The following is a 25674-nucleotide window of genomic DNA, read 5'->3' on the forward strand; positions in this document are numbered from 1 at the left end:
CACATGGGGCAGTGCTTGGTGGAGTCAGCACTCCAGAAACACCAACTCTTAGCTCCTCACCATCTCTATCCCTTTCCCCTATGTGCACATTCTGTTCCTTGTCTTCCAGAAACATGGCTTTTCCCTGGGGTCTTAATAGACCTTGATCGAGATCTTTCTTCACGGAGAAAATCAAAGGAAGGAAGATTTTCCTCCAGGGCCTGTGTCCAGGCTCTCCCCAATGGTGCTGCCGATCTCACCACTGGTGTGTAACTGGAGACAGTCACAGGCAGACTGAGGGCTCGGCCAGGGCCACCAGTCCCCTCGGATGCAGAGTCTGGGCCATAGACTGTGTCTTCAAAGTACCAGAATTCTCTGTGACATATGACATCTTGAGTCACTCATTTGGTGGTGCCAGGGAAAAACAAGGAAGGGTAGAAGGAGGCTGCTGTTAGTCAGGCTCTGGTTTTCCCCCTTTCTTTGGACATAATCCCTGCACCATGGTACGACAAGTTCCCATGGTACGACATCCAGAGGGTGCCAAAAGGTCATAAGTATGAGCAGTGCCAATGAAGTGGGAATATTATTTCTAATATATAATCTCATCTATGCTTCAAGACAGCCCTGAGAGGTAGGTGCCTTGTCCTCATTTTACAGAAGAGAAGGTCAAGCCTCAAGGTCATGTGGTTGGGTAGCGCCAAGAGTAGAACTCAGACCCCTCTTGTCACTAACATCTGTATAACCTGATTTGCATGAGAACCCCTGGAGATACTAGAAGGAATTCCTGATACTCCGATACATAGTGCTACTTGCAGTATATCCCCCCATTGTCTTAACTCGTTAGCATGGATGTATATTGCCCTAACCGGAAAGCATGCCAAGTTATATTGTATTACCAAATTTAAGTTGTATAATTAGCTTCTGTTCCTGCCACCTTCTCTTGAGGGAGTTCCAGTTCTTCCACTGGTTCTGAGCCTGGAAGAAAATTAAAATTATGTTTTGGCAAAGAACACCCATAGCCTATTTTGGATTCTTTCTTTTTTATTTTCCCATTTCTTTCCTCCCTCCCTCCCACCCTCCTACCCTCCCTTCCTTTCTTCTCTCAAAAAACATCCTGACTGTACTTCATGGCTTCGGAAACTTAGCCAGCCCGAACAGAGAGTCTTCATTAATCCAGACCCCTCCATTCTATCTCTTCTCGGGTCTTGTGTGTCCCTTTGTTATTGCATTAGCAATTAGGAGACATGAAGAAGCAAGACGTCTTCAGTGATGTCTGCTTAGAAGTTGAGATGGTGTTGCCTGAAACCAGAAAGTAAAACACGGCCAACACCTGCCGCCTCGGGGCCGCACACTGGCAGTATCACAGGGAAACAGCCTTTTGCGGGGCCGTCCTCCATTTACTCACACTGTGTCATTTTCAAGCTTTAGAGGAAACCCACAAAAGCATCTTTTCTTTCTTTATTTAACATCATCGTTTATTCTCTACCATGGGAGGCTGGAAGCTAGAGCATTAAAGCAAAAATATATCTTAAATGTATTTCCCCTTACAGCTTGTATTTTATTTTATAGCCCTATTTTTAGTTTCCTTTGATAATAAAAAAAAAATTCCAATCATTTCATTCTTAGCCCTAGACAATACAGTGCGAGGTTATACAGATTGGAGCCCCGGGGAGAATTTCTGCATGCAAGCTGGCCAGCCTGTTTGCGTTTGACAGATGTAACCTACTCCAGGGCAGAGAAAGTCTCAAGGGAGGTTTTAATTTCTTAATACTGAAATGAGCACAACTTTTATTGTCTTAATCAGTGAATAAAAAAACAATAAAGTTGCTAAGTCTCATTTTTTAAACTCCATGTAAGAGGATTTTAAGAAACTGCAATAGCTTTTTAAGTTACTGTTGAAAGTCAGTTTTCTCTGTATTCAAAAAGATTCTTCTAGCATTTCTTTTCTTTTTTTTTTTTTTAAAGATTTTATTTATTTATTTGCCAGAGACAGAGGGAGAGAGAGCAAGCACAGGCAGACAAAGAGGCAGGCAGAGGCAGAGGGAGAAGCAGGCTCCCTGCCGAGCAAGGAGCCCGATGTGGGACTCGATCCCAGGACCCTGGGATCATGACCTGAGCTAAAGGCAGCTGCTTAACCAACTGAGCCACCCAGGCGTCCCTCTTCTAGCATTTCTGCAGATAGTCATCCTGCAGTTAAGTGAAGTGTTTTTCTTGGCTTTTCTTTTTTTTTTTAAGATTTATTTATTTTTAGAGAGAAAGAGAGAGTTTGCAAGAGGAAGGGACAGCAGGAGAGAGAAGAGAGAATATCAAGCAGACTCGGTGCCTAGCACAGAACCCAATATGGGACTTGATCTCATGACGCTGAGATCATGATCTGACCGAAATCAAGGGTCGGACACTGTGCCACCCAGGTGCCCCTTTCTGAGCTGTTCTATAGATACCTTTCCTCATCAGGGAGAGGGTGTATGCTAAGATGTGCAGAGTGGTTGTACTTTGTCTTTAAAGAGAACGTGATTTGGCTTTTATGACGTTGCATGAGCTTGGAATACGGGAGTATCCTTTTAAAATCGTAGCAGAAATCTTTTAATGCAAACAACATTGTTTCAGAATGTGTGCCACTTTGAGGAAGGAACTCTATCAGGGAATACTTATCACTATGAATAAAGGAAGGGTTTACTCATGATAATTAGCGGGCCTTTATAAAGTTATAATGAACATGTTTCAATTGTTTGTATGAGCAAATCATCTTATACTCTAAAAGCTGAGATATCACATGTAGTCATTCTTATATATTTCTTAATTTAATCCAATTGAAAGCCATATTTCTTAAAACAGAAAGCTTCTCAATATGCTATTCAATTCTGCTTCCCTAGTACCTTGTACAATTCCTTTTTTTGTTTTTAATTTTTTTTTTTTATTTGACAGAGAGAGAGAGATCACAAATAGGCAGAGGGGCAGGCAGAGAGAGAGAGGGGAAAGCAGGCTTCCCGCTGAGCAGAGAGCCTGATGTGGGACTTGATCCCAGGACCCTGAGATCTTGACCTGAGCTGAAGGCAGAGGCTTAACCCACTGAGCCACCCAGGCGCCCCCCTTGTATGATTCCTTAATAGGGACACGGTAAATGTTTCTTGAAGTAAATCAAAAAGGAAAATTGCTTACGGAGCTGTGTGTGTGTGTGTGTGTGTGTGTGTGTGTAGAGGGGAGAGAGACAGATAGATATTATATACAATATAAAACATTATGTTACAAATGTAGAGCCAAGATGCCCAATAGGAACATACCAGGGTCTCAGGGCAGTGTTGTGCATTTGAAATCAAAACAGAACCTGGGAATATATAATGAATTCTCAAAATTTGACAGAAACAACAAACAAGTGAATTAAAAAAATGGGTCAAAGATTTGAACAGACACTTCACCAAAGAAGATATACAGAAGGCAAATAAAAACATTAAACCATGCTTAATGTTATTAGTCATTAGGGAAATGGAATTGCAACCACATAGAAAGACTACTCAGTTAGAATGGCTGTATTCAAAATAATGACGTTTCCAAGTGCAGACAAGGATGCCCTGTAGCAGGAACTCCCCAGCATTGCTGGTAGGAATGCAAAATGGTGTAACCGGCTTGGAAAACCACTTGGAAATTTTTTATCTCAAGTTTAATATACATTCACCATGTGACCCGGCAGCCCTCTTCTAGGTTTTTACCTAAGAGAATTAAGACTTATGTTCACTGCAAAATCTATTCTTGGATGTTTATAGCAGCTTTATTCACAATAGTCCCAAACCGGAACAACCCCAATGTCCTTCAGCTGGTGAAAGGATAACCAAACCACTGTTACGTACATACCAGAGAAGGCTCTAATCTCTCACTGCCTGACCTTGAGGCCTATGGAAGGAAGGAGAGAAAGAGAAGGCAGAGTGCAAACTGCTATAGTCGCCAAGCTGTGTTTGTTCTAAAACACACACACAGAGCCAAAGCATGGAAGACCATTGCTTCACAATGTTTAAGGAACCCAGTGCTCAATCATTAGCTGATCGCTTGTTAACCAAGCAGATCTCAGTGGCCACATGTGAAAGGGCCACACAGACTTTACATAAGTAGCCCAAGAACATCCCTAAACAAATGAACTGCTGTAACAACAATAAACCAATGGAGAGAGTAGTCTGATTTTCAGAGTTACCACATTATATGATTTAAATGCCCAAATTTTTATTTATTTTTATTTATTTATTTTTATTTGACAGAGAGATAGAAAGAGAGAGAGAGAGCACAAGTAGGCAGAGCAGCAGAGGGAGAGGGGGAAGCAGGTTCTCCACTGAGCAGGGAGCCCATGCAGGGCTCAATCCCATGACCCTGGGATCATGACCTGAGTTGAAGGCAGACGCTTAAGTGATTGAGCCACCCAGGAGCCCCTAAAATGTCCAGTGTTCAAGAGGAAAAAAGTATGAGATAAAGAAACATGGAAATAAGATTAACTAAACAAAGACTTTAGATCAGCTATTAGGAATATGCTCAAAGCACTGGGTATTATATGCAACTAATGAATCATTTATATCAAAAACTAACGATGTACTATACATTGGTTAATTAAATTTAAATAAAAAAAAAAAGAAAGAAATATGTTCAAAGAACCAAAGGAAACCATATCTAAAGAATTAAAGGAAAAGATAAGAACAATGTCTTAACCAATGAAGACTAACAATAGGGAAATAAAAATGATCAAAAAAAAGAACTAAATTGGGACGCCTGGGTGGCTCAGTTGTTAAGTGACTGCCTTAGGCTCAGGTCATGATCCCAGGGTCCTCGAATTGAGCCCCGCATTGCATCGGGCTTCCTGCTCAGCAGGTAGCCTGCTTCTTCCTCTCCCACTCCCCCTGCTTGTGTTCCCTCTTTCGCTGTCTCTCTCTCTGTAAAATAAACAAAATCTTAAAAAAAAAGAACTAAGTAGAAATTCCAGAAGTAAAAATAAATTCAAAGGAACAGTAACTTAAATGAAAAAAAAAAAACACTAAAAAAATCGCTAAAGGGGCAGAAGAAGGATGAGCAAATGAAAATTCATTGAGATTATCCAGTCTGCGAAGCAGAAATGAAAAAAAAAAAACCAAAAAAACAAACAAACACCCAAAAGCGAAAAAAGACGGTGATGGTTGCATCACTCTGAGGCTATGCCACAAAACACCACAGTGTGTAAACTTTAAAAGGGTGAATTTTGTGACATGTGAACTACATCTCAATATAACAGCGATCTGGAAAAAAGAAGCACCGTTTAGAGGAGGCTCTGGAGCACGTGGCTCAGAGGGAGAAGAGATCCACAGCAGACAGCCTCCTAGGTTAACCTCACTTACAGGTGGGGAGCTGAGGCCCGGATGAGGGAACAAGCTTCCCAGTGCTGGTAAGGGAAGAGACATGAATTTTTTTACCCATTCCACAGCTCTGGTGAGCAGCCAGACTGTCCTAGGTTTAGCACTGATAGTCCCACATCCTGAGAAGCCCCTTTGCCTGGGGCAAACGAGGACAGTTGACCATTCTGCCCACAGTTCAAATTGGGATGAATCTCCTTTGCTGCAGCTTCGAATCACTGAAATCCTACATGAATGAGAAACGGCGGTGTTCAGAAAAGTTCTTTTACCTTGCTGAATTCAGTGTTCTAAACTTCGGCAGCTGGCATTTTGCTTTAAGTTCTTTTCTATTCAACCTTTTGGATTGAAGGATCTTTCCTTTTAATGAAATCTGCATTTCATCCCCAAGGTGAAAGCCCGTGTCCTTGGCTTCCTCTGAAAAGTGACAAGTGGATTCTTTTGTATACTAAATGCTAAGAAGATAGGAAAAGGAGAGGTTGTAGTGCATTGATTTCAGATATGAAAAAACAGAGAATAACTCCTTAGAGATATATATGGGAGAGAGAGAGAGACGGTGAATCACACAGAGAGAGAGAGAGATCCATTTCCTGTCAACCTAAAAACCATGAGAGTAAAACCCCGTAGGAAAAGTCATTTGAATTCCTTTTCAAAACCATCAGACCTCAAAGGGAAGATCAAATCTGGAGAAACCAGCAGTCCTTGAATGTGTGATTGATGTACGTCATCTCATGGCTGAAGGGAGCCTGCTTTGGCTGGAGCAAGTGGACAGTGGCCCAGGTCAGCTGTACAACTCCCTGGTCCGAAACTGAACTCCCCAACTCAGCTGTTTTCCTTTCCAAGCCAGGCATGCAGCCCAGCCTGAACCAGCCTGGTGGGACTCCATCCTTCAAGGCACGAAATAGAGAAGAAGGAAGGGCATAATTTCTCTTGCACCCAGAAAGTGATACTTGGAATTTGTAAGTTATGGGGAGGTAAAGGATGACCACTAAGTAATGGAAAAATAAGCCATAGCTACCTCCTTCCTCAGCCTCCCCACCTTGACGCAACTGGTCTTCAAGTCATTGCCATAGGCCAGCCGGTGAACCTCAGAGGCATCTGCCGGCTTTGCCGGGGTTCGAGTGGTTCCTTTAATCTTGTAAAGTGCTTCCACATGTCACTGAGATTGAAGGGCAGAGGATGAACAGAAAGCATGTACTGAGTTACCTTCAATGGGAGCAAACAGAAAAAAAGGAACCTCAGTGCCTCCCAAGGCCCCTCCCTTGCTACCTGCTTTCATCTCTCTCTGCTGTGCTGCGGGTCCCTTGCAGCTTTCCCAACCCTCCTCTCCAGGCCTCTCCGCCAATTCCCAACCAGACATCCGCCCCCTTCAGGACCCACCTTCCAAGCTGGGTTCATCTTTCCTTCTTCCTTCTCCATGTATTGTAGCACAGTCCCTCTGCCTGGCATGTACCTGTCGGTCCTTTCTCTTCTGGTGGAATTCTGACCTCCCGATGGTCAGGGGTCCTCTCTCTTCACCCCACAGCATGTGGGTGTGGCTCCCGCTTTGTCCCATTTTAGCTGTCCGGCCACACCCACAGGCAGGCGCGTGTTCACCAGATAGCCGGACTCCATGTCTAAGCCACAGACTCCTCGTACGGACCTTTGTCCTCTTCTGCTGGCAGGGCCCTCCAGCGCCGAGCTGGCTACGTGGTAGGCACTTCCTGCTGTAATGGCACACATGCCTGTCATTGCCCCACTCTGGGGGGGGCTTCCCTGGGCCACCTGTGTATGCCTACGACCCAGCACCGTCTGGGGCACATCGTAAGTGCCCCACACTGATTACTCAAGGCCATTAATTAAGTGGAGCTGGCGAGTTGAAACCGTGTCCGCAGATAAGTGACCGGCCTACACGGAGCTGTGCCTACCTTCCATGATGCTTTAGCATCATACCCCATACCAGGGAAAACCAGGCATCTGTAGTAGAAGGAATAGAATATTCTGTGCGGGGACTCTGCTCCAGATTGCCTCGTGCCAGGAGCCAGGGTGATGGAACCCCTGCTGGCTGGAGCTGTGTGGGCCCCTGGCTGAAGGGGGAAAAGTTCCTGCTGGCACTGGACATTTTCTGCCCAGAAACAAGATAAGCCCCACCTGCCCATGGCCTGACCAGAGCCGGTCACACAGGCAACCTGACTTCCAGAGGGAGGGCAGGGGTTGTTGGTGACCACTGACAGAGCCTGCCATGCTTGTCTGCTAGAACACAGCTTCTCAAATTCTAACGCACACCTGGATCACTTGGAGATAATTTTGAAATATAGATCCTGATTCAGTCCGTCTGGAGCAAGGGCCAGAATCTACATTTCTGACAAGCCGCTGGCCCATCGTCTGCCGTCTGAGGAGCAAGGGTAAAACTTTGAATCCTTACTGGCCAAATTGAGCTCTCTCGCTTCCCTTTCTCAGCAGAGGCTTGTAGCTTTGTCATTTTGTGTGGCAAACCAGCCTTGCTGGTTGGAAGACACTTGTGATTTACCTTGAGGGTGAGGGGGACACAGAGAAACAGCCAAGGAAAGCCATTAACTGCTCTGCACAACCACAGAGTCCAGAGAAAGACAGAGCACAGGGATGCAGTAGCTATTTGAAGAAGGCCAAACTCATTCCAGCTAGAGGCCACCCTTTGCATAAGCAGGTTTTGTAAATGGACCGAATTAGATCTAATCGTGTCACCTTCTTTCTACTCGGCCTCCTTAGTTTCACTTCAAGGGTCCGTACAGCCCTGATTGGGCCCCATGAAACCCCTCTGAGCACTCAACTTGTCTGTGTCACATCCTTGTTCTGTGAGCCCTGACTTGTCTCCCCTTGCATACGCTAACAATCCCTGATGGACTCACGGGGGGGGGGGGGGGGTGATTCCATGGTGCCAGAGCCTGGAGCTCCTGCTCTCTCAGGGTCCTGTGTGGTGTGGAACATGAGGAGCCTGGTGCTTTCCTCCCTGTGGCCCAAACACTATGGCAGGGGCAAACGGCTCCTGCATACCTGGCAGTTTTGTGGGTGCTCTGTGCTCCTGAACCGGAAACACATGCGTCCCTGATCAGCTTGGAATAGATGGTGTTTTTCTTTCTGGTGGTTTTATTTAAAAGCCATGCCAGTCATTTTGCATCCCTTCCCAGAAGTTTTGATTGATGGCAATCTGGTCAGCTAGAAGCTGCCAATGGAATAAAACTGCTGACTTGGGCATCGGCATTGGCGGAGTTTGCTAAGCCTGCACGGGGGGGGGGGGGGTGCGTGCGTGTGCGTGTGTGTGTGTGTGTGTGTGTGTGTGCACGCAGGATGGAAACATAGCATGGGATTTGATGGAATTAGATCTGGAACGAACTGAAGGGGGTCTCTCAGTTCATAAAGGGAAAGCAGGAACCTAGGAGGGAGCTAAACCTCGTCCATGCTCCCTGCTGCCACTAGAGGGCAGAGTGGGGACCAGAAGCCAGGTCTCTTGCGTTTGCTTGGGTCAGACTTAATGAGGCTTTAAAAAAATATGAATCCAATGAGGTTTGAACTGCAGTTACCTTCTTCCTTTCCTGGTGACTTGCTCATTAGCAATACAGCCATTTCTCAACGGGCCTTCAACCTATGATTGAAATTAAGGATATCTGTCTTGAAAATGTTCATTGCTGATTGAATATACCTGCATGTTTCTAGAACCCTGTGGATGGGGAATGGGCAAGGTACCATGATTACTTTGAACTTGGTGGCCCCATCTAAAGGTTCTGTATATCAGGCTCATGGGTCGACTCCAGAGGGTCATAGAATCCTTCAAAATTATAGCAAATACTTGATTGTGAGTTTACGTGGAAAGAGTGTCCATAGGGTTTATTAGATTCCCAAGTGAATTCATGACCCTCTAAGATGTTAGGAATCACGACCAGAGATTCAAGCTTTTTTACAGTGATACATTTGCGTAAAAAGTGAAAGGTGTCTGTAGGTTCCTCCATCTGAGGTGGGGTTGAATGTATATCACAAAACATCCTCATAGGCACTCATATTCACATATACACATATGAGCGCACATTCACATGCCTAAGTGCACACACACCTCTCCCACACACATATGCACATACACACATGTGTTAGTGTCTCTAGAGCCCATGTCCTCTCCTCCCTCCGTGCCCTGCTGGATAGAATTCCAAGAGAAGTTTCTTGGTGGGTTCATATTGACAGTTTCTACATCAGACACGCTGCAGAGCAGACTCAGCTGCCTGGGATCTCACATCTCCAACATTCCCCAATTCAGAGGACAGTATGTAGGTGGCAAGGAGCATGGAATCCAGAGCCGGACAGACCTGTATTCTTGTCCTGGACTCATAGCTATCACTCTGGACACAAGAACATGAGCACAGGCTTTAACTTCTTTGAGTTTCCTTGTGGGTAAAGTCAGAATAATGGTCTCCTTGCCCCTGCAGGACTGCTGGCACAATGAAATAAGAAAATGAAAGAAAAAGCACCCTACAGCTTATATCTGCCCCACTAGTGGGGTCCTATAAACTTCTCCTCTGACCTCCATCAGAAAATCGATATGGAGCCTGGCACTTAAAACACAAACTCCGCTTTCCTGACACTTTGAGTAGGTCTCCTGTCATCTCTTGGAATCAGATGATCTTGGAATCAGTTTGTGGCATTTGCTTTTTGGAGTGAAGGGGTCTGTCTGTCCTGAGTGAAGGGGCAGGCAGACAGCCCCAGCTCTCTCCCTATTCGGTGGCCGTAGAGGAGCTCTCTGTGTTGGTTTTCCATCTTGGTAATGCAGTCATTGGCACAGGGGATCCTCTGAGGCGAGACAAGAAAAAAGCAACCGAACCCCGTGTTTGGAGCGAGTTGTTTTCACGGCTGTACTCCTTGGGAGCTTCTTTGGGCCAGTTGAGCATCCTAACAGAAGGCTACTAATAGAAGCAGGCCAGGGAGTATCTAAGGAACTGTTGTGGGATGAGACTGTCATACAGCAAAGTGTATTATTTGACAGCGTAAGAAACAAACAAACAAACAAGGGAAGTGACCCAAGTTTCACTGACGAATGAGTAGCTAAACAAAACATGGTCTGTACTTACGAGGGTATATTATTTGGCCTTAAGATGGAAGGAAGTTCAGCACAGGCTATACAACATGGATGAACCTTGGGGGCATGATGCTGAGAGAAAGAAGCCAGATAAATACTGTGATTCCCCTTGCATGAGGTAACCAGAGTAATCCAACTCATAGAGACAGTCAGTACGGTGGGGCCACCAGGGGCTATGGGGCGGGAGGAACAGACAGTTTTTATTTAATGGGCAAAGAATTTTAGTTCTAGAGATTAGGACAACTCTAGAGGTGAGTTGCACAACAACGGGAATGGACTTAACACTTAAAGGTGGTGAAGATGGAAAATTTGAAGTCGTGTGTATTTTACCGTGATTTGGAAAACAAAAGTCAATGAGACGACCTGAGAAATCTACATCACACATTCTGAGTTCCAGGGATGTGAGCACGGTGGGGGGGAGAGTGTGATTCCCCACAGAGGGTGATCCATGTTTAGAACTCTTCCGGAGATTTTGAAATAATACATATCCCTCTCTAAGGGAAAGTTACAGCATCGGCTGGCCACGAAGGGAAGTGTGCCTTATTGTAATAATGGAAATGGTCAGGAACTGGGGACTCTAGTCCTATTTCTGCAGCTGACTGGGGAGTGGTTTAGACAAGGCTTCTCTCTCTCTGGGCTTCACTGTCCCACGCGGAGCATTCAGAATAATAATTCCTCCTCCCTTATGGTTAGTGAAAGCCTCACATGGACTAGAGTGTGTGAGGAAGCTCTCTGGAGACACTGCAACCCAGGACGAATGGAACAGTTTGGGATTAGGGCTGGGCCACTGTGCCCTCATCTGTTAACCTGATCTGCTAATCTGGTCTGCCTTGATCTCCTGACCTCATCTTTTGGTGCTCCCCAAAGCCTGTGTTGCTGTGACCGCCCTGCTGTGCTTTCTCGGGCAGTCTGTGAGTCATTTCCATTCAATATTCTCGGGCAGTCTGTGAGTCATTTCCATTCAATATGTTGAGTATACCTGGGCACTCAGAAAATCTCAGTGAAGCTAATAGTAAACTTGTTATCGGGTTGCAGTGAGCAGAATGGTCACGTGTTCATTAACTTTATTAAAAGAAAGGCTTCCTGCCGGTAGCTCTGGAAAGATGGGTGGGGCCCAGGGCAAAGCATCTATAAGGGAATGGCCGCCAGCAACTTCCTTGGGCATTTGCGGTCTTTGGCAGGGGTGGTGGGGGCTGGAGATGCCTGTTGGCAGGGGTGGGAGGAGCTGTGCCATAGCTTATTGACGACCACCTCCTTTTCTCATTCTCCACTCCCCACCAAGAGGTCAGCTGCGCAGCTGTAGACACAGGGAGTGCAGGACAAGTGTACGTGGAGACCTATTATACGAGGGCAGGGGGAGTGCGCTAGCTTTCCTCCAGCACTAGGGCTCAGGGCAAAGGAAGCCAGTGCTGCCATGTAGTTAAAATATGCCAGAGGGTCATGCACTTGCTGTTCCTTTGCTGGGATCCTCCTGATAGCAGAGAACTAGGTACTGTGCCCATTTTATAGAGAGAACAGGATATAGGAATAAAGGCACAGGGGACTTTCTGGGGCCATCTAAGAAAAGGCTGAAGTAAGAATCTGTGAGAAAAGCATGACTGAACAATTTTATTAGGTGATCTTTCAGAAATTTCCTGGTCCAGGTGTCACACCGATGTAGGTTATTTTAGTTGAGTCCCACTTCCCTCCAAAAAAATCAGCAAGAAAAAAAAAACTGCCACAAACAAGAACCTTTGGATAATTATATTGGAGTGAACAAAAGTAGCAGACAGAAAAATGAGGGGTAGAGAAATCAGGCCCAGATCATTCCTTCCTGTGGAGCTGGGCTTGGTTGAGGAACCCAGCAGAGGAGGCATGCAGGGCTGGCTTTCCATGTAGCACTGGGGACCGAGTCCTAGAGCCTGCGGAGGGGAAGGACTAGTTGAGCCCTGGGGTTGGACCAGTGAGAGAGTGATTTCCTGGCAACATCAGAGTGGAGTTTTAATTTTTTTTTTTTATTTAAGTATAGTGGACACACGGTGTTACATTCATTTCAGGTATAAGACACAATGATTCAGTTAAGTTTCTACATTCTGCTGTGCTGATCACAAGGGTAACTACCATCTATCCCCATACAAAGCATTACAATGGCATCCCCTATATTCTTTAGCTGTGCATTTTATTCCTGTGCCTTACTCAGTCCATGACTGCAAGTGACCCATCTACCCCTCCCCCCCCAGCTCCTCTCTCAACCATCAGTTTGTTCTCTGGGTTTATAGGTCTGATTCTTGTTTTTGTTTTTCTTAAATTCTACATATGAATGAAATCATGTGATATTTCTCTAGATAAGTATAATACTTTCCAGGTCCATACATGTGCTCACAATGGCGCCATCTCATCTTTTTTATAACTGCATAATATTTGTGTGTGTGTGTGCGCACGCGCACCACATCTTCCTTATTCATTCATCTCTTGATGGGCACTTAGGTTGCTTCCATATCTTGATGATTGTAAACAATGCTGCAATAAACATAGAGGTGCATATATCTTTTAGTGTTTTGGTTTTCTTTGGGTGAACCCCCGATAGTGGAATTATTGGATCATACAGTATTTCTAGTTTAATTTTTTGAGGAAATTCTGTACCATTTTCTACAGTTGACTGCACCAATTTAAATTCCCACCAACAGTGCACGAAAGGGTTCCTTTTTCTCTACATCCCGTCATCTTTTGTTATTTCTTGTCTTTTTTACTTTAGCCATTCTGACAAATATAAGGACATATTTCATTGTGGTTTTGACTTGAATTCCCCTAATGGTGAGTGGCGTTGAGCATCTTTTCATGTATGTTGACCATCTGTAGGTCTTCTTTGGAGAAATGTCTATTCATGTCTCCTGTCCTCTCTTAAATTGCATTATTTGTTTTGATGGTGTTGAGTTGTATAAATTCTTTGCATATTTTGGATATTAACCCCTTATGAAACTGGGCCACTTTCTAACACTATACACAAAAAGAAACTTAAAATGGATCAAAGATCTAAATGTGAGATCTGAAACCATAGCAGAGGTTTGAGCCAACCTGGCAATCACTTTGACCAGGCAAGTCCTTCATGGCCTGCACTCACTCCCCACACCACAGGGTGGCTCTGTAGAGCCCAAAGGAAGAGCACAGGCTTCTGGAGCCACATCAGCCTGGTGTTGGAGGCAGGGCCCTGTATCCTGGGGGCCCCTCAGGGATTCAAGCTGCCGGGACATCTGTGCTTCAGGCCAGAGCATTTCCTGAAGCTGCTTTCAGCAATTTCTCTGCTCAGTTTTTCCTATGGGCAATACACTTTCATGGGTACAGCCTCCTTTTTAGAAATACCAGCAAACTTAGTAGGTGATGTGATTCATCATTTCTATCATCGGGAATGGTACACCGTCGGCGTGGGCACCCTCTGATAGACAGTGGAGGGGATCATACCGGTTGTGGCTCATGTGTCACCCCAGTTTAGCTCTCTTGACACTCCCTTCCCTCCCACTGTAGTGGACAGGAGAACCGTAGTGGTGCTGGGATTGAGAAAGCCCTCCAGCTGCCCTAATTCATGGAAGAAAAGTAGAAGTACTTTTCTGAGAAAAGTACTCAGAAACATTATTTATCACACCCCTATAACTGATTGGGGCACCAAGCCTAGACGATGCTATAGGAGAAGACCGAGGTTCACCCCACCAGCCCCTGCACAGTTTGCACATGGCACCAAATGGACCAGTGGACTCTGGGGGCCAGAAGGGTCATCTGTAACCCAGTCTTCATCTCTCACTTCCTGCTGCTCCTCTATCTCCCCCATTACACCCCTCATTCCCCCCATACCCCAGAAGAGTGAGTGGGGTTTTTAGGCGTCAGAGATGCTGAGGTCATCCTTTTAGGCAAGATGGTTGGTCCCCCCTGCGTGAACCCAGCCACTGGAATGCCAGAGTCTAAAGAGTAAACCTACCTATGGAATTGGCTGGGGGTCCATGATAAGGAGAGTGACAGCTTGAGCTCCCTGGTTCCCAAGCACCCTCTTGACATTCCTTCCCAGGTCCTCAAGGAGGTGTTTGGGCTTGAGGCAGCAGCAGGGCCCCAAGTAGAAGCCCCTAAGGTGAAGAGTATCCCCAAGAGATCCCCAAGACTCAACAGTTGTTTTTTTAAAATTCATTCATTCATTTATTCTGCATGAAGCACTGAAATGAGGTAGAGGAACAAGACGGTCCGTACTCTCAAGGGGTACACAGTCTGGTATGTGTATTGCCAGAAGAGAGAGGGAGTGGCGTAGAGAAGCAAAGGACAATTGTGCAATGTCATATGTGCCAAAAGGGACAGTCCTTCTGTGGGATCCAAGAAGCTGGAGTCAGGAGCGGCTTTACGGAGGTGGAGACATTTGATCTCGGTGCTGAGAGATGGGTAGGAGCTCATGTGATAGGGCAGAGAAGAAAGAACATTCCAAGAAGGTTGTGTGCAAGGGAATGGAATGTTCAGGAAATGTATAACTTTAATGTGACCCACAGAAACAGTTCTCAGAGAGGAAGGGAAATCAGAGAGTTAGAAAAAGATGAGGGACATGAGGCTGAGGAGGTGGAAGGAACCCAGCACAGAAGGCCTGGTGGGCTCTCCTCAGAGATCAGGGAAGGCCTCGCTGCCTGGTTTGAGGAGGTGCCATTATAGCACATGCTCTCCCAGCTTCTAGGAGCAATAATCACTCCTTGTCCTTAGTCCTGTTCTCTGTAACCCTGCGGTTTAAACAGTGGAGTGGAAGGGCTGGAATGAAAGAGCAAAGAGGACTGACAAAGCCGACCAGCACCAACCGGGTCTGAAACAGATGGACCCCAGGGACCCCCAGAACTGCGTCAAAACCTGTAGTCTGGTGAGACCTCTCCAGGAGACAGGCCTGGGAGGGCTGAGGAGACTGGCCTGCCTCCACAGCCTTGTGTGCAAGAAAGTAGAGGTGGGAGGGGTGCCTGGGTGGCTCACTGGGTTAAAACATCTGCCTTCGGCTCAGGTCATGATCTCAGGGTCCTGGGATGGAGCCCCGCATCGGGCTCTCTCCTCGGCAGGGAGCCTGATTCCCTTCGTCTCTCGCCTCCTGCCTCTCTGCCTACGTGTGATCTCTGTCTGTCAGATGAATAAATAAAATCTTAAAAAAAAAAAAAGAAAAGAAAAGAAAAGAAAAGAAAAGAAAGAAAGCAGAGGTGGGGGATGTGAGGAAGAAAGAAAACCAGACACTGGTTAGGATTTTTGGGTTCCTGCTCCCTCTGCTTTTTTATCTAGTTTCTTTCCTGTGTTTTTGTCCCCACTCCCCAGTTTTAGAACAAGGGTTAAGGACAGCCACAGCCCTGTGCTTAGGGATGGCCTCAGCCTAGACATGGGTCAGCCCGGTGCAGAGCAGGCGATACTGACTCCTGGCCCCATGGTTACAGCAGGTGTCTCCCACCCCAACAAGAAGGAGCGAGAATGTCCCAGCATAACAGGAGGTGCAGGAGGGCAGCCTGGAGCTGTCTCTTGTGTGGCTTTTCACCACTGTTTATTCCTGTTGTTTCCTCTCAAATAAAAGTGAAATGTCTGCCATCTTGTGGCAGAGGCTGGGTACTGCCTGGGCCCCTACAGTCACCTTCCCATTACTTCCCCAAAGGGATGTTGCCTAGCAGTGGTAGGACGAGGAGGGAGCCTGGGCAGTCGTGCCCACTGGTACTGACCTCTCTGCTTCAGTGAAGAAGCATCTGGAGTCAGTAGCTGTGAACCCCAGGGCCTCAGGAAGGCTATCCTTGGTCATACAAGGAGGATGGCCATTTATGAAAGAGAAATAGGGTGAGTAGTGTATGAGGAGGTCACTCTCAGAGAGGACAGAGCCTGGGTGGGGATGAGGCGAGTGCGTGGAGACCTGGCAGCCCCAAGGGCTGGGTCCTGGCCCTGAGGGTGAGGGACAGAGAAGGAGGCAGAGGATCTCAACAGCAGGGCAAGCTCCTGTGCAGTGTGACCATAGCCAGGAAGTTTCTGAGGTCCAAATATGAGGTCCCTCAGAATATGGAAGACTCACATCAGCCTGCCAGCAGTATCTCGGGTAAGAACCAGAGGGCAGTAGACCCGACACGGTGTCTGCAACAGTGTGAGTGGATGAGCTCTCTGAGGGCAGTCCCATGTGCACATGATTTCTGGGCTCCAGCTCCACTGGTAAAGCTGGGCCCCTTTTGTTTGGTATTTGAATGCAGCTACAAGATACAGATTATTTTAAATTAGTCTTAGAAGTTCTCTGCCTCTCTCAGCTCAGTCCAGGAAATTCAAGTCGTGACCTTACATCCTGTTCTTTCCATGAGCTCTCAAGTGCAGCCTGAAGCAGCCAGAGTACCACACTTTATCGTCTTCACCAGAATAGTCCACCGCCACAGCCACCTAGGGTCCCAAAGCCTTCCTACAGTGGACATTTCTCCATAGGCAAATACTAGCCATAATTTAAGTAAATGCCAACTACACCCCGTGGGCACTGACCCATTCCCCACTCCCCGTGAGGCCAGCTCTAACTCTAAATCTGGCCAGGACAGTTAACCATTCCAGATTCTCATCCTCACTGAGGTTTTGGTTCCTGAAAACAATTTCGGAACCCACTGCTGTGTTATCTGGAGTTCAGTCACGGAAACAGAGGTGTTCAAGGTGTTTCAAGCAGGAGGGTGGATTTTACAAAGGGAATTGATGCTTCTAGAATCATTAGAAAGGCTGTCTGAGGGAAGGTCGGGGAAAAGCACCACTGCTTTTCAGGATACCAAGAAGTTACAGAAATTGCTAGAAATCATTGCTGGTGACTTTGCCTGAGGCAGGACCGTCCACAATTGTCAGAAAGAGCTGGCAGAGTCTTGGTCTGTTCTTTGGAGATATCTGTGCCCATCCTCATGACTGCACCTTGCAAATAATGGCCTCTCTTCTGCCAAATTTCATGTGTGCTTCTCTCATTGGTGATATCTAAACTGGAGTGGCACTGGCAATAGAATTTGGGAAATGTAGTTTCCAAGCTTCCAGCTTCTGCAGGGAGAGCTGAGAATGTCAGGGATCAAGACACAATCTCTGACACGCGCTTTTAAATACGGATGATAATAATAGTTCTTCCTTCATATGGCTGTTGGGAGGCTAAAATTAACACTGTGAAGTCTTTGCAAAGAGTGTGGCATATGGTAAGCCCTCGCTAATTGCTCGTTTACAAAAATTTGTCAAAACTGAAGTCAGAATGGCTCCTCGTTCTCATTTCTAACCCCTGTAAGGAATCTGGCTGCTTCCGAGTGGTGGGGTCCAACCACGGGCCTTGGCAAGGATCCTGTCCCTTACCATCCTGGGCCTACTTGGCGTCAGATCCTCAGTCTGCCTCATTCTGGCTCGGAGGGCTGGATGGAGACTCAGGAAGAAGGGGAAGGTTCTCGGGGGAAAACGGCAGCAGTGACTCATGCTGAATGTTAATACTGGAGTCCCCCTGCTCTGCAGAGGGAGGACTCCATCTCCAGTGGACCGACAGTCAAACACTGCCCAGATCCCTCAAGTCGGGGCTCTGCCTGCCATTTCCATACCAAATGGAATCCGTAAACCGGGGGTCGAGTCTCTGTGGCCTTGTGCCCAAATGCTCCGAGCAGCCTGCAACAAGAAAGAATTAGGGCACAGCTGAAATCCAGAAGGGAAAGGAAACGGGCTAAGATCCACGGGGAACAACGTCTATTTCTTAATCTGTCTCCTGCCCCAAATAGCTCTGCTCTCCTCCCCCACTTGTGTTTACCGTGTCTGTTTCTTTCTCTGGCAGCAGATGCCACCAGGCATTAAAGTGGGTCACAGAGGGCGGTGATGAACCCACAAAGGCCCTCAGGCCACGACCTCCCCTGACCTCAGTCCCCTGGCTCCCGGGTCTGGAGTGGCAGAGCAGAGACCCAGGGGACCCCGTGCTCTCCAAGGCCCCCTGGCAGGGCCCCAGCTCCCAAAACCACAGCGGGGGTTCCTCAGTTCCTCAGCGGGGGTTCCTGTGAGTGGCAGGGGGCCTGTTCTGAGCTGGCAGCAGAGAGGCCAGCACTGGGCTGGGCCGCAGCCCTCCCTTCCTATCCTGCCCCAGCCCCTCCAGCCCCTCCTACCGCAGCCCTGCTGGAGTGCCCTCAGGAAGGCCCCTTCTTCCCAGGACAGCCAGGGAACCACACGTTCCTGCTGTTTCCCCTGGGAAACCCTGGCGTCCTTTCCACACAGACCCCCCCCCCCCAGGGCCAAAACCAAGGCTCCCAGACTGCCCCAGGGGCAGTGCTGTGTCATGGGTAGAACGCAAGTTACAGAGTCAGGAAACTGGATTTCAGCCCCAGTCACCTGAGGCTCAGGGCAGTAGGAGTTTGCCCAGAATAATCCAGCGGGGAAGCAGCAGAGCCCGCTCCCACAAGGACCCACGGGTACACCCCAAGCCACCCGCGTCTGCCTCCCTTACGGCCAGCAGCCAGTCCTCACGGCGCCTTTCTCTCCGCAGGTTCTTTCGGAGCACGGCTATGGCCTGATCACGACTGACATCCGGGAGGGACAAACCTTCTACTACGCGGAGGATTACCATCAACAGTACCTGAGCAAGAACCCCGATGGGTACTGTGGCCTCGGGGGCACCGGAGTGTCCTGTCCACTGGGTGTTAAAAAGTAATTTCTCCCCATGTGGTCAGCCCTTGAAGTCACAGCCAAAATGCTTTCAACAGATTGGGCAGTGCTTCTGTGGCTCGGGTCAGTGGCTTTTTGAAGTGCACAAAGCGCGAAGGCATTCAGGAAAATCTGGTTTGATGAGGTCTAATTACAGGAAGTGCAATGGCGAATGGAGAGCATGCGGTTTATCTTCTACTAAGTTACAGTGGGAGTCCAGCGGTGACTTTGTTTGGATCGCTCGGGGTCTGAATGAGAATAATGAATGCGCTGTGCTCCCCCCTTCCTGGGCCTGGGTGCCTGCCATGGAACCTGGGGAAGGAAGCTGGGAGATTGTCAGACAGGATAAGGCGTTTGGACATGAGAGCTGTGCCCTCTCCCACCTCTCATGCCCTGCTGCCCTCCAGTGCCTTAAAATCTGCAAACATTTATAGCCTCAATGAATCATTCACCGCAATATTTTGCTCGGCTGATCCTAGATGTGCAAGGGGCTTTCTCTCCTTTTCCATCCTCCTGGGGCAGGGAAAAGATAAAAGTTAGTTGGATGAATTCTAATGCTTTGCTTATAGCTATGAGAAATGCTTGTTCTAATAAAAGTCTGCATCCTAATACAAACTGCCTTCTGTCTCATCTTTTGCTTTTTAGGCAGGATGTTTCTAATACTGTAAGATAAAAGCCTCACAATGACTTTCCCCCAAATGGAAAATATGACTGAAAATTTTGGAAAACAGCTACACACCTCTGGTTCCTGGTAACTTTGGTGATAATAGCTCTGTTCCACATGCCTGTTACAGCTGCCACATCACGTGCTCTTCTAATTAGAACAGACATGTGCAATCCCTGCCCTTAAGAGTCTTTATATTCAAGACAAGGGGTGGGAACATAAGCAATCAACAGGCGATTGCCTGAACAGATAAGATAAGCACAGGTCCTGACAGGTGATGTGAAGATGATGGAGAGGATAGGGTAAGTTGGTCCAGGGGCTGGGAAGTTACCTACAGAGAGGTTTGGGCTACATGGGTCAAGGAAGGCCTCTGGAGGTGGAGAAACAAGTTAACCGAATGATGCAAAGGAAAAACACAAACATAAGGGAGGAGAGAGAGCTTTGGGAGCAGGAGATGATTATGAAATACATTGTTCCCCATGCATTTAGTGTGTTTCTTTTCCTTCTTGGATTTCCTCTGTGCCCTAAGGCACTGTGAAAAAATTAAAAATAGAAATACCATATGATCCAGTAATTTCACTACAGGGTCTTTACCCAAAGAAAATAAAAACACTAATTCAAAAAGATGTATAGGGACATCTGGGTGGCTCAGTTGGTTAAGTGTCTGCCTTTGACTCAGGTCATGATCTCAGGGTGCTGGGATAGAGCCCCACTTCCGGCTCTGTGCTCAGCAGGGAGTGTGCTTCCTCTGCCCCTCCACAACGTTCATGCTGTCTCTCTCAAATAAATTTTAAAAAGGTATAATATATCCCTTTATCAAAACATCATTTATAATGGTCTAGACACAGAGGCAACCTAAGTGCACATCAATAGATGAATGATGAGGAGGATGTGGTTGGTGTGTACACACTTACACACACAACGGAATGTTACGCACCACAGCCATAAAAAATGATGAGATCTTATCATTTGCAACAACATGGACAGACCTAGAGGGTATATGCTGAATGAAATAAGTCAGAGAGAGAGAGAGACAAATACCCTGTGATTTTACTCATATGTGGAATCTAAAAAGCAAAACAGATGAATAAAGAAACACAAAGCAGAAACAGACCCATAAATGAAGAGAACAAACTAGTGGCTGCCGGGGAGTACAGGAATGATCAAAATGGGTGAAAGGCAGTGAGAGGTAAAGACTTCCAATTCTGGAAAGGAGAAGTCACAGGGATGAAAGTACAGCACAGGAATACAGCCCGTGGTAGTGTAATAGAGTTGTATGGTGGCAGACGGTAGCTACACTTGTGGTGAGCACAGCAGAACGGATAGAGTTGTCCGATCACTGTGCTGTGCACCTGAAACTAATGTAGCATTGTGTACCAACTATACTTCTGTTAAATACTTCTATTAAAAAATATAATTAAAGGGAAGAAGACGTACATGGGATGGATATGCCTAATCAGTCTCAGCAACCCATTTTAGTTGCCTGTGGGGAAATCTTCCCACATAGAAGAGCCAGAAAGTATAAATGGCCCATGACAGGGAGAAATTTGTAGTGTTTGGGAAATAGAGAAGCCAGTGGGGCTGGAATACTGTGAATGAGGAAGAGTATTGGAGAAAGGTACCTGAGAGGTAGGAAGAGCCGGGTCATGTAGGACCTTGGAAGGACAGGTTAATGGAACCTGTTTTTTTTTTTTTTTTTTAATTTGATAAATTGACAGCCATTGGAGGATTTATAAATTTCTCCTTTTTTTTTTTTTTTTTTTTTTTTTTTTTGGTATAGGCTGAGCAACTAGAGGGAAGGTGGAGTTATTTTCCTGTGAAGGAGTGGACAGAGGAGAGATCAGTGAGTGAATCCACTTTGGCCACACACAATTTGAAGGGCTTCTCATGTATCCTCATGGAAATGTGAGAGAGGGCAGTTTGCTGTGTGGTTCTGGGGCCCAGGAGGGATCTGAGAAAGACAAATCTAAGAACCACCAGTACACAGATGACATTTGAGGTGTGAAACTAGTTTAGATCATCTGGGAAGGAATGTGGAGGGGGAGAGGAGGTCAGAGGATTAAATGCTGGGGTGTTCTGACATACGGAGATCTGGGAAAGGAGGAGCGAAGGAATTTCCGGGGTGACATTTGAAGGAGACACATAAGGAGATGTGTCCTTGCAGTGACAGCTGAGCACAGATGTATCCAAGAACTGAATAATGATCTGAGCGATGCAAAAGAGAAATGCGGAGGACGCATCACGAGTTTGGGTTAAACTCAGACCAACTTTTTTCTATAGTTACACCGGAACATAATAAAAAATGACAAGGAAGCCAGGTCCTTTTTCTGTAGGACCTCCACAGCATATCAAGAAGTATATACTTTGAATCTCACCCTAAGCCTTCCCCAGAGGCGACTGAGGGCCTTTTACTCAAGTGACTCTATTCAAGAAGTGGAAGTAACCCAGGTCTCCTTGGCGTTATCATTTACTGGTTATAAAATTGATGTGTTGGGACATCGGCCATCATGGTCTCCTGGGCAGGGTGGGAGGTTATAAAGACCAACCGATCGAATGCATGTTGTTCCAAGTCTATATCACAGTAGGTCTAGTGGATCTGAATAAAACGCTTGAGGTTCTTTCTTCACTCCCAGTCGGCCAAATATGTATTAACTATGTTTCTAGCTTCTATAAACTTGATGCTTTAACATTCCCTGCACACATATGTTAGATACACCTTGTTTGGGCAACCCTATAATTGACCCAAGCCACATTGCCTTGGCTTCCTGCCTCCCTTGTCACTCTGCTTCTCCCTGGGGGAAGTTCTCCTCCCACAGGTAATCTTCCAGATATAAACCAATCCAGAGTCCACATCCCCACTTCTTTTATTAGGCTCTTACACTCCAGACCATTATCTACTTCCCCTAAACACCCCAAGATCATCAGGTGCCAGACAATTAGGGACAGCTCTTGTGCCCCACTGCCTGCTAAGATTATTAAAATGAGCTAATTCTAAATCTGCCTACCCTGTTCACCCCTTCCTGCCTTTGGGAACCACAATAAAGACTCTTGCCCACAGTTCCGCCCCTCCCTCTGCCTTCTGTCAGACACTGAGGCTTACCCTTGTAGCCTCCCCATGGCATGGCATGGCTGGCATTGCATGGCATGCCTCTTCCTCATGGATTCTGTGAATAACAAATTCTCATTATAATGGCAGTCATTTCATGTTCTGTTGACCCTACCACACCTAAATTATAAAACCTATTAAAACATAATGGCAATAGACATACCAAATATGTGACAAAATCCCCATTTTAGTTCCCTGATTCATGAAATAAAGAACCCCAGGCTCCTCAATCCTAGTTGAGTGAAGAAAAAATAATATCTCTGAGAGAATTTAAAATATAAAATTAAATGATTCAGAGGTTGAGATTGGCATACGCCCCCGTTTTGTTCCCAATTGGCAGATGCTAAGTCTAGATAGGTCTTGGGAAATGAATGTAGATTATTACACACTTAATAATATGTCAGATATAACATACTTACTGGAACAATTAATATCGTTGTTGGCACCTCCAATGTAGCTATTTGCTAAGCAAATATTTTCTTCTCTATTCCTATGAGTAAAGACCGTCAGAAGCAGTTTGCCTTCACATAGTAGGGTCATCACTATGTCTTTGTTGTCCTGTCTCAAAGCTGTGTCCATTCTACTTTACATCATACAAAGAAACCTTGATCATCCTGGCATCTCATAGAACAACAACTGATCCATTGCACTGATGACATTAGATGAATTGGATTTGGCAAGCAGGAAGGAACAAGCAGCCTAGACAGTGAGAGATTTTACCCCTACAAGTTCAGGGATTGCTACATTGGCTAAGTTTCTAAGTGTCTGGTGATCTGGAGCATGAGAGACAAGTCATTGGCACTTGGACTACCCATTGTGATAAAAGAGACACAATATTTAGTGGACCTCTTTGGCTTTGGGAAGCAACAGATAACCATGTTTGGGTGGGCTCATTTGAACTGTGGCTAACCCTGGATAACCCACCAGATTTGAGATGGACCGGACCCAGAGCAAGAAAAGTCTCTTCAGTAGATCTAAGCTAACATACAAGCCACTTTGCCAACAGCAGTCCTAATGGATTGAATATAGGTGTGGCAAATAGAGATGTTGGATAGAAATTTTGGCAAACCCTAGTAGGAGAATCACAGTGCAGACCCTAGGGTTTGAGGAATAAAGTTATGCCCTCCTCCCTTCTCCGTTGAAAACTAACCCCTGACTTGCTACTAGGTCCAGGTAGAGAAGTAGGCAACTCATACTATCCCTCATAACCTAGGTACCATCTGATTATCTGAACCACAAATTGAATGTGCACAGCAATACTTTATTTTTAAGTGGAAATTGTGCACAAGAGATTGGGCTCAGGAGCAATTTTAGAAAGTGTGAATAAACTGCAAAACAGGTGACTCAGACTCACATGATACTTCAATTTCATCGTTGCCTTTCCTTTTTTCCACCCTATGACCTCATAGGGAACTTCCTATGACTGAATAGGAAGGAGAAAACTGTGGGTCTGGTTTATAGATAGCTCTTACTGTAAGCTGGCTATAGTCAGAAGCAGATAGCTGCCACTTTGTACCATCACTTGGTTTGCCTGGATGACAGTGGTGAAGAAATTCTCTCAGGGGATGAAATTTGAGCAGTGCATTTGATTATGTACTTCATACAGAAGGAGAGGTAGCCAGAGATACGCATCTATATTGATTCATGAGCAGTGGCTAATGGTCAGGGCATGGTCACTGAGAGACCAGTGAGGTCTAGGGGGAAATGATATGGGTAAATCTCTTAGATTGGGCACAAATATGGAAATACTTGTGTTCCACATAAATGTCCGTGCGAAGTCATCACACTTCACCTCTGACTTCAGAGTCAGTAGGCAAGTGGTAAGACTTCCCCATCGTGTGAGTCTCTACCACATGACTGCTTGCTTAATGAGCTCACAAGCACAACGGCTGCAAGATGGAAATGGAAGGTGTGCATGAACTCAGAAACAGAGACTCACTAAGTCTGATCCGGTTACCCCCCCCCCCCCCCCCCAGTGCTGAGTAGCCAAAGGAGAATATCCCAGTGTGCTCACCTGGTCCATTGTAATTATTTTGCACCTTCTGTATTGGAGTAGATTATGACTTGTCCTCACAGGGTGGGCACATACTCCATATATTCACTTGCATTACTATTCATAGAACTCCTTTAATCACTCTGTATGTGGAATTAACCAGATGCTTTGTCTGTTATGATATAATGCTCCACAGCAACCCCTCCAATCAAAGGACATATTTCATACTGGAAGAAGTGTGGAATGAGTTTCTACTCATAGAATTCACTGGTCTTACCACATTCCCAATCGCTCAGAAGCAGTTGGTTTGACAAAACTGTGGAATGGCCTGCTGAAGGATTGGTTCCTATATCAGCTGAGTGGCAACCTCCTATCAAGTTGGGATGTTGTTTTTTTGGACATGATGTATGACTTAGATCTGTATCCAATATTTGTTACCATCTGTCCTTGAGCCAGAAGGTATTGGTCCAGGAACCAAGACATGGAAGTGGGAGTGATCGGTCTCACTATAGCACTAAGTAATCCACTGGAGAAATTTTTGCTTTCATATCCTCAAGACTTTTGACTCAATAGGTTGAAGTTTCTAGTGTTCAAGGGATCAATGTTTCAATTAGAAAACACATTCATGATTTCCTTTGAATATGGAGTAGAAACTCTCCCCTGGACACTTTTTGCTTCTTGTGTTAATGAAACAATAGAAGTATAAGGGAGTTCCTGTCCTAATCAAGATGAATGATCTCAACTTTCAAGGAGAAGACAGTGGGTGCAAGGATTATATGTGGACCTCAGCCCTAACAGGAGTAGGTTTGGATCACCCAGAAGGCAAAGAACTCTACCCATCTGATTTGCTGGCAGAGAGAAAGGGGG

At 46.1% G+C, this 25674-nt stretch overlaps 1 protein-coding gene and 1 long non-coding RNA gene across 11 annotated transcripts in view; one reads left to right on the forward strand and one right to left on the reverse strand.

Moving 5' to 3' along the window:
- The window catches only part of MSRA (methionine sulfoxide reductase A), a 425594-nt gene extending 405935 nt beyond the window's left edge, over window positions 1-19659 (forward strand). For all 10 annotated transcript variants that reach the window (XM_082726896.1, XM_082726902.1, XM_082726900.1 and 7 more), the window contains one exon: window positions 18887-19659. In XM_082726896.1, the coding sequence (XP_082583022.1) occupies window positions 18887-19051 (165 nt within the window). In that variant the 3' untranslated portion in view covers window positions 19052-19659. The remainder of the gene's footprint in view (window positions 1-18886) is intronic.
- The window catches only part of LOC309862712, a 44563-nt gene continuing 30903 nt past the window's right edge, over window positions 12015-25674 (reverse strand). Inside the window, exons 2-3 of the long non-coding RNA XR_014310670.1 lie at window positions 22809-22872; window positions 12015-18024 (exon numbers count right to left, since the gene is read on the reverse strand). This is a non-coding gene — a long non-coding RNA (uncharacterized lncRNA). The remainder of the gene's footprint in view (window positions 18025-22808; window positions 22873-25674) is intronic.

The sequence above is a fragment of the Mustela nivalis genome (genome assembly GCF_964662115.1).
Source record: "Mustela nivalis genome assembly, chromosome: 4".
In the NCBI taxonomy this organism is placed as follows: Eukaryota; Metazoa; Chordata; class Mammalia; order Carnivora; family Mustelidae; genus Mustela; species Mustela nivalis.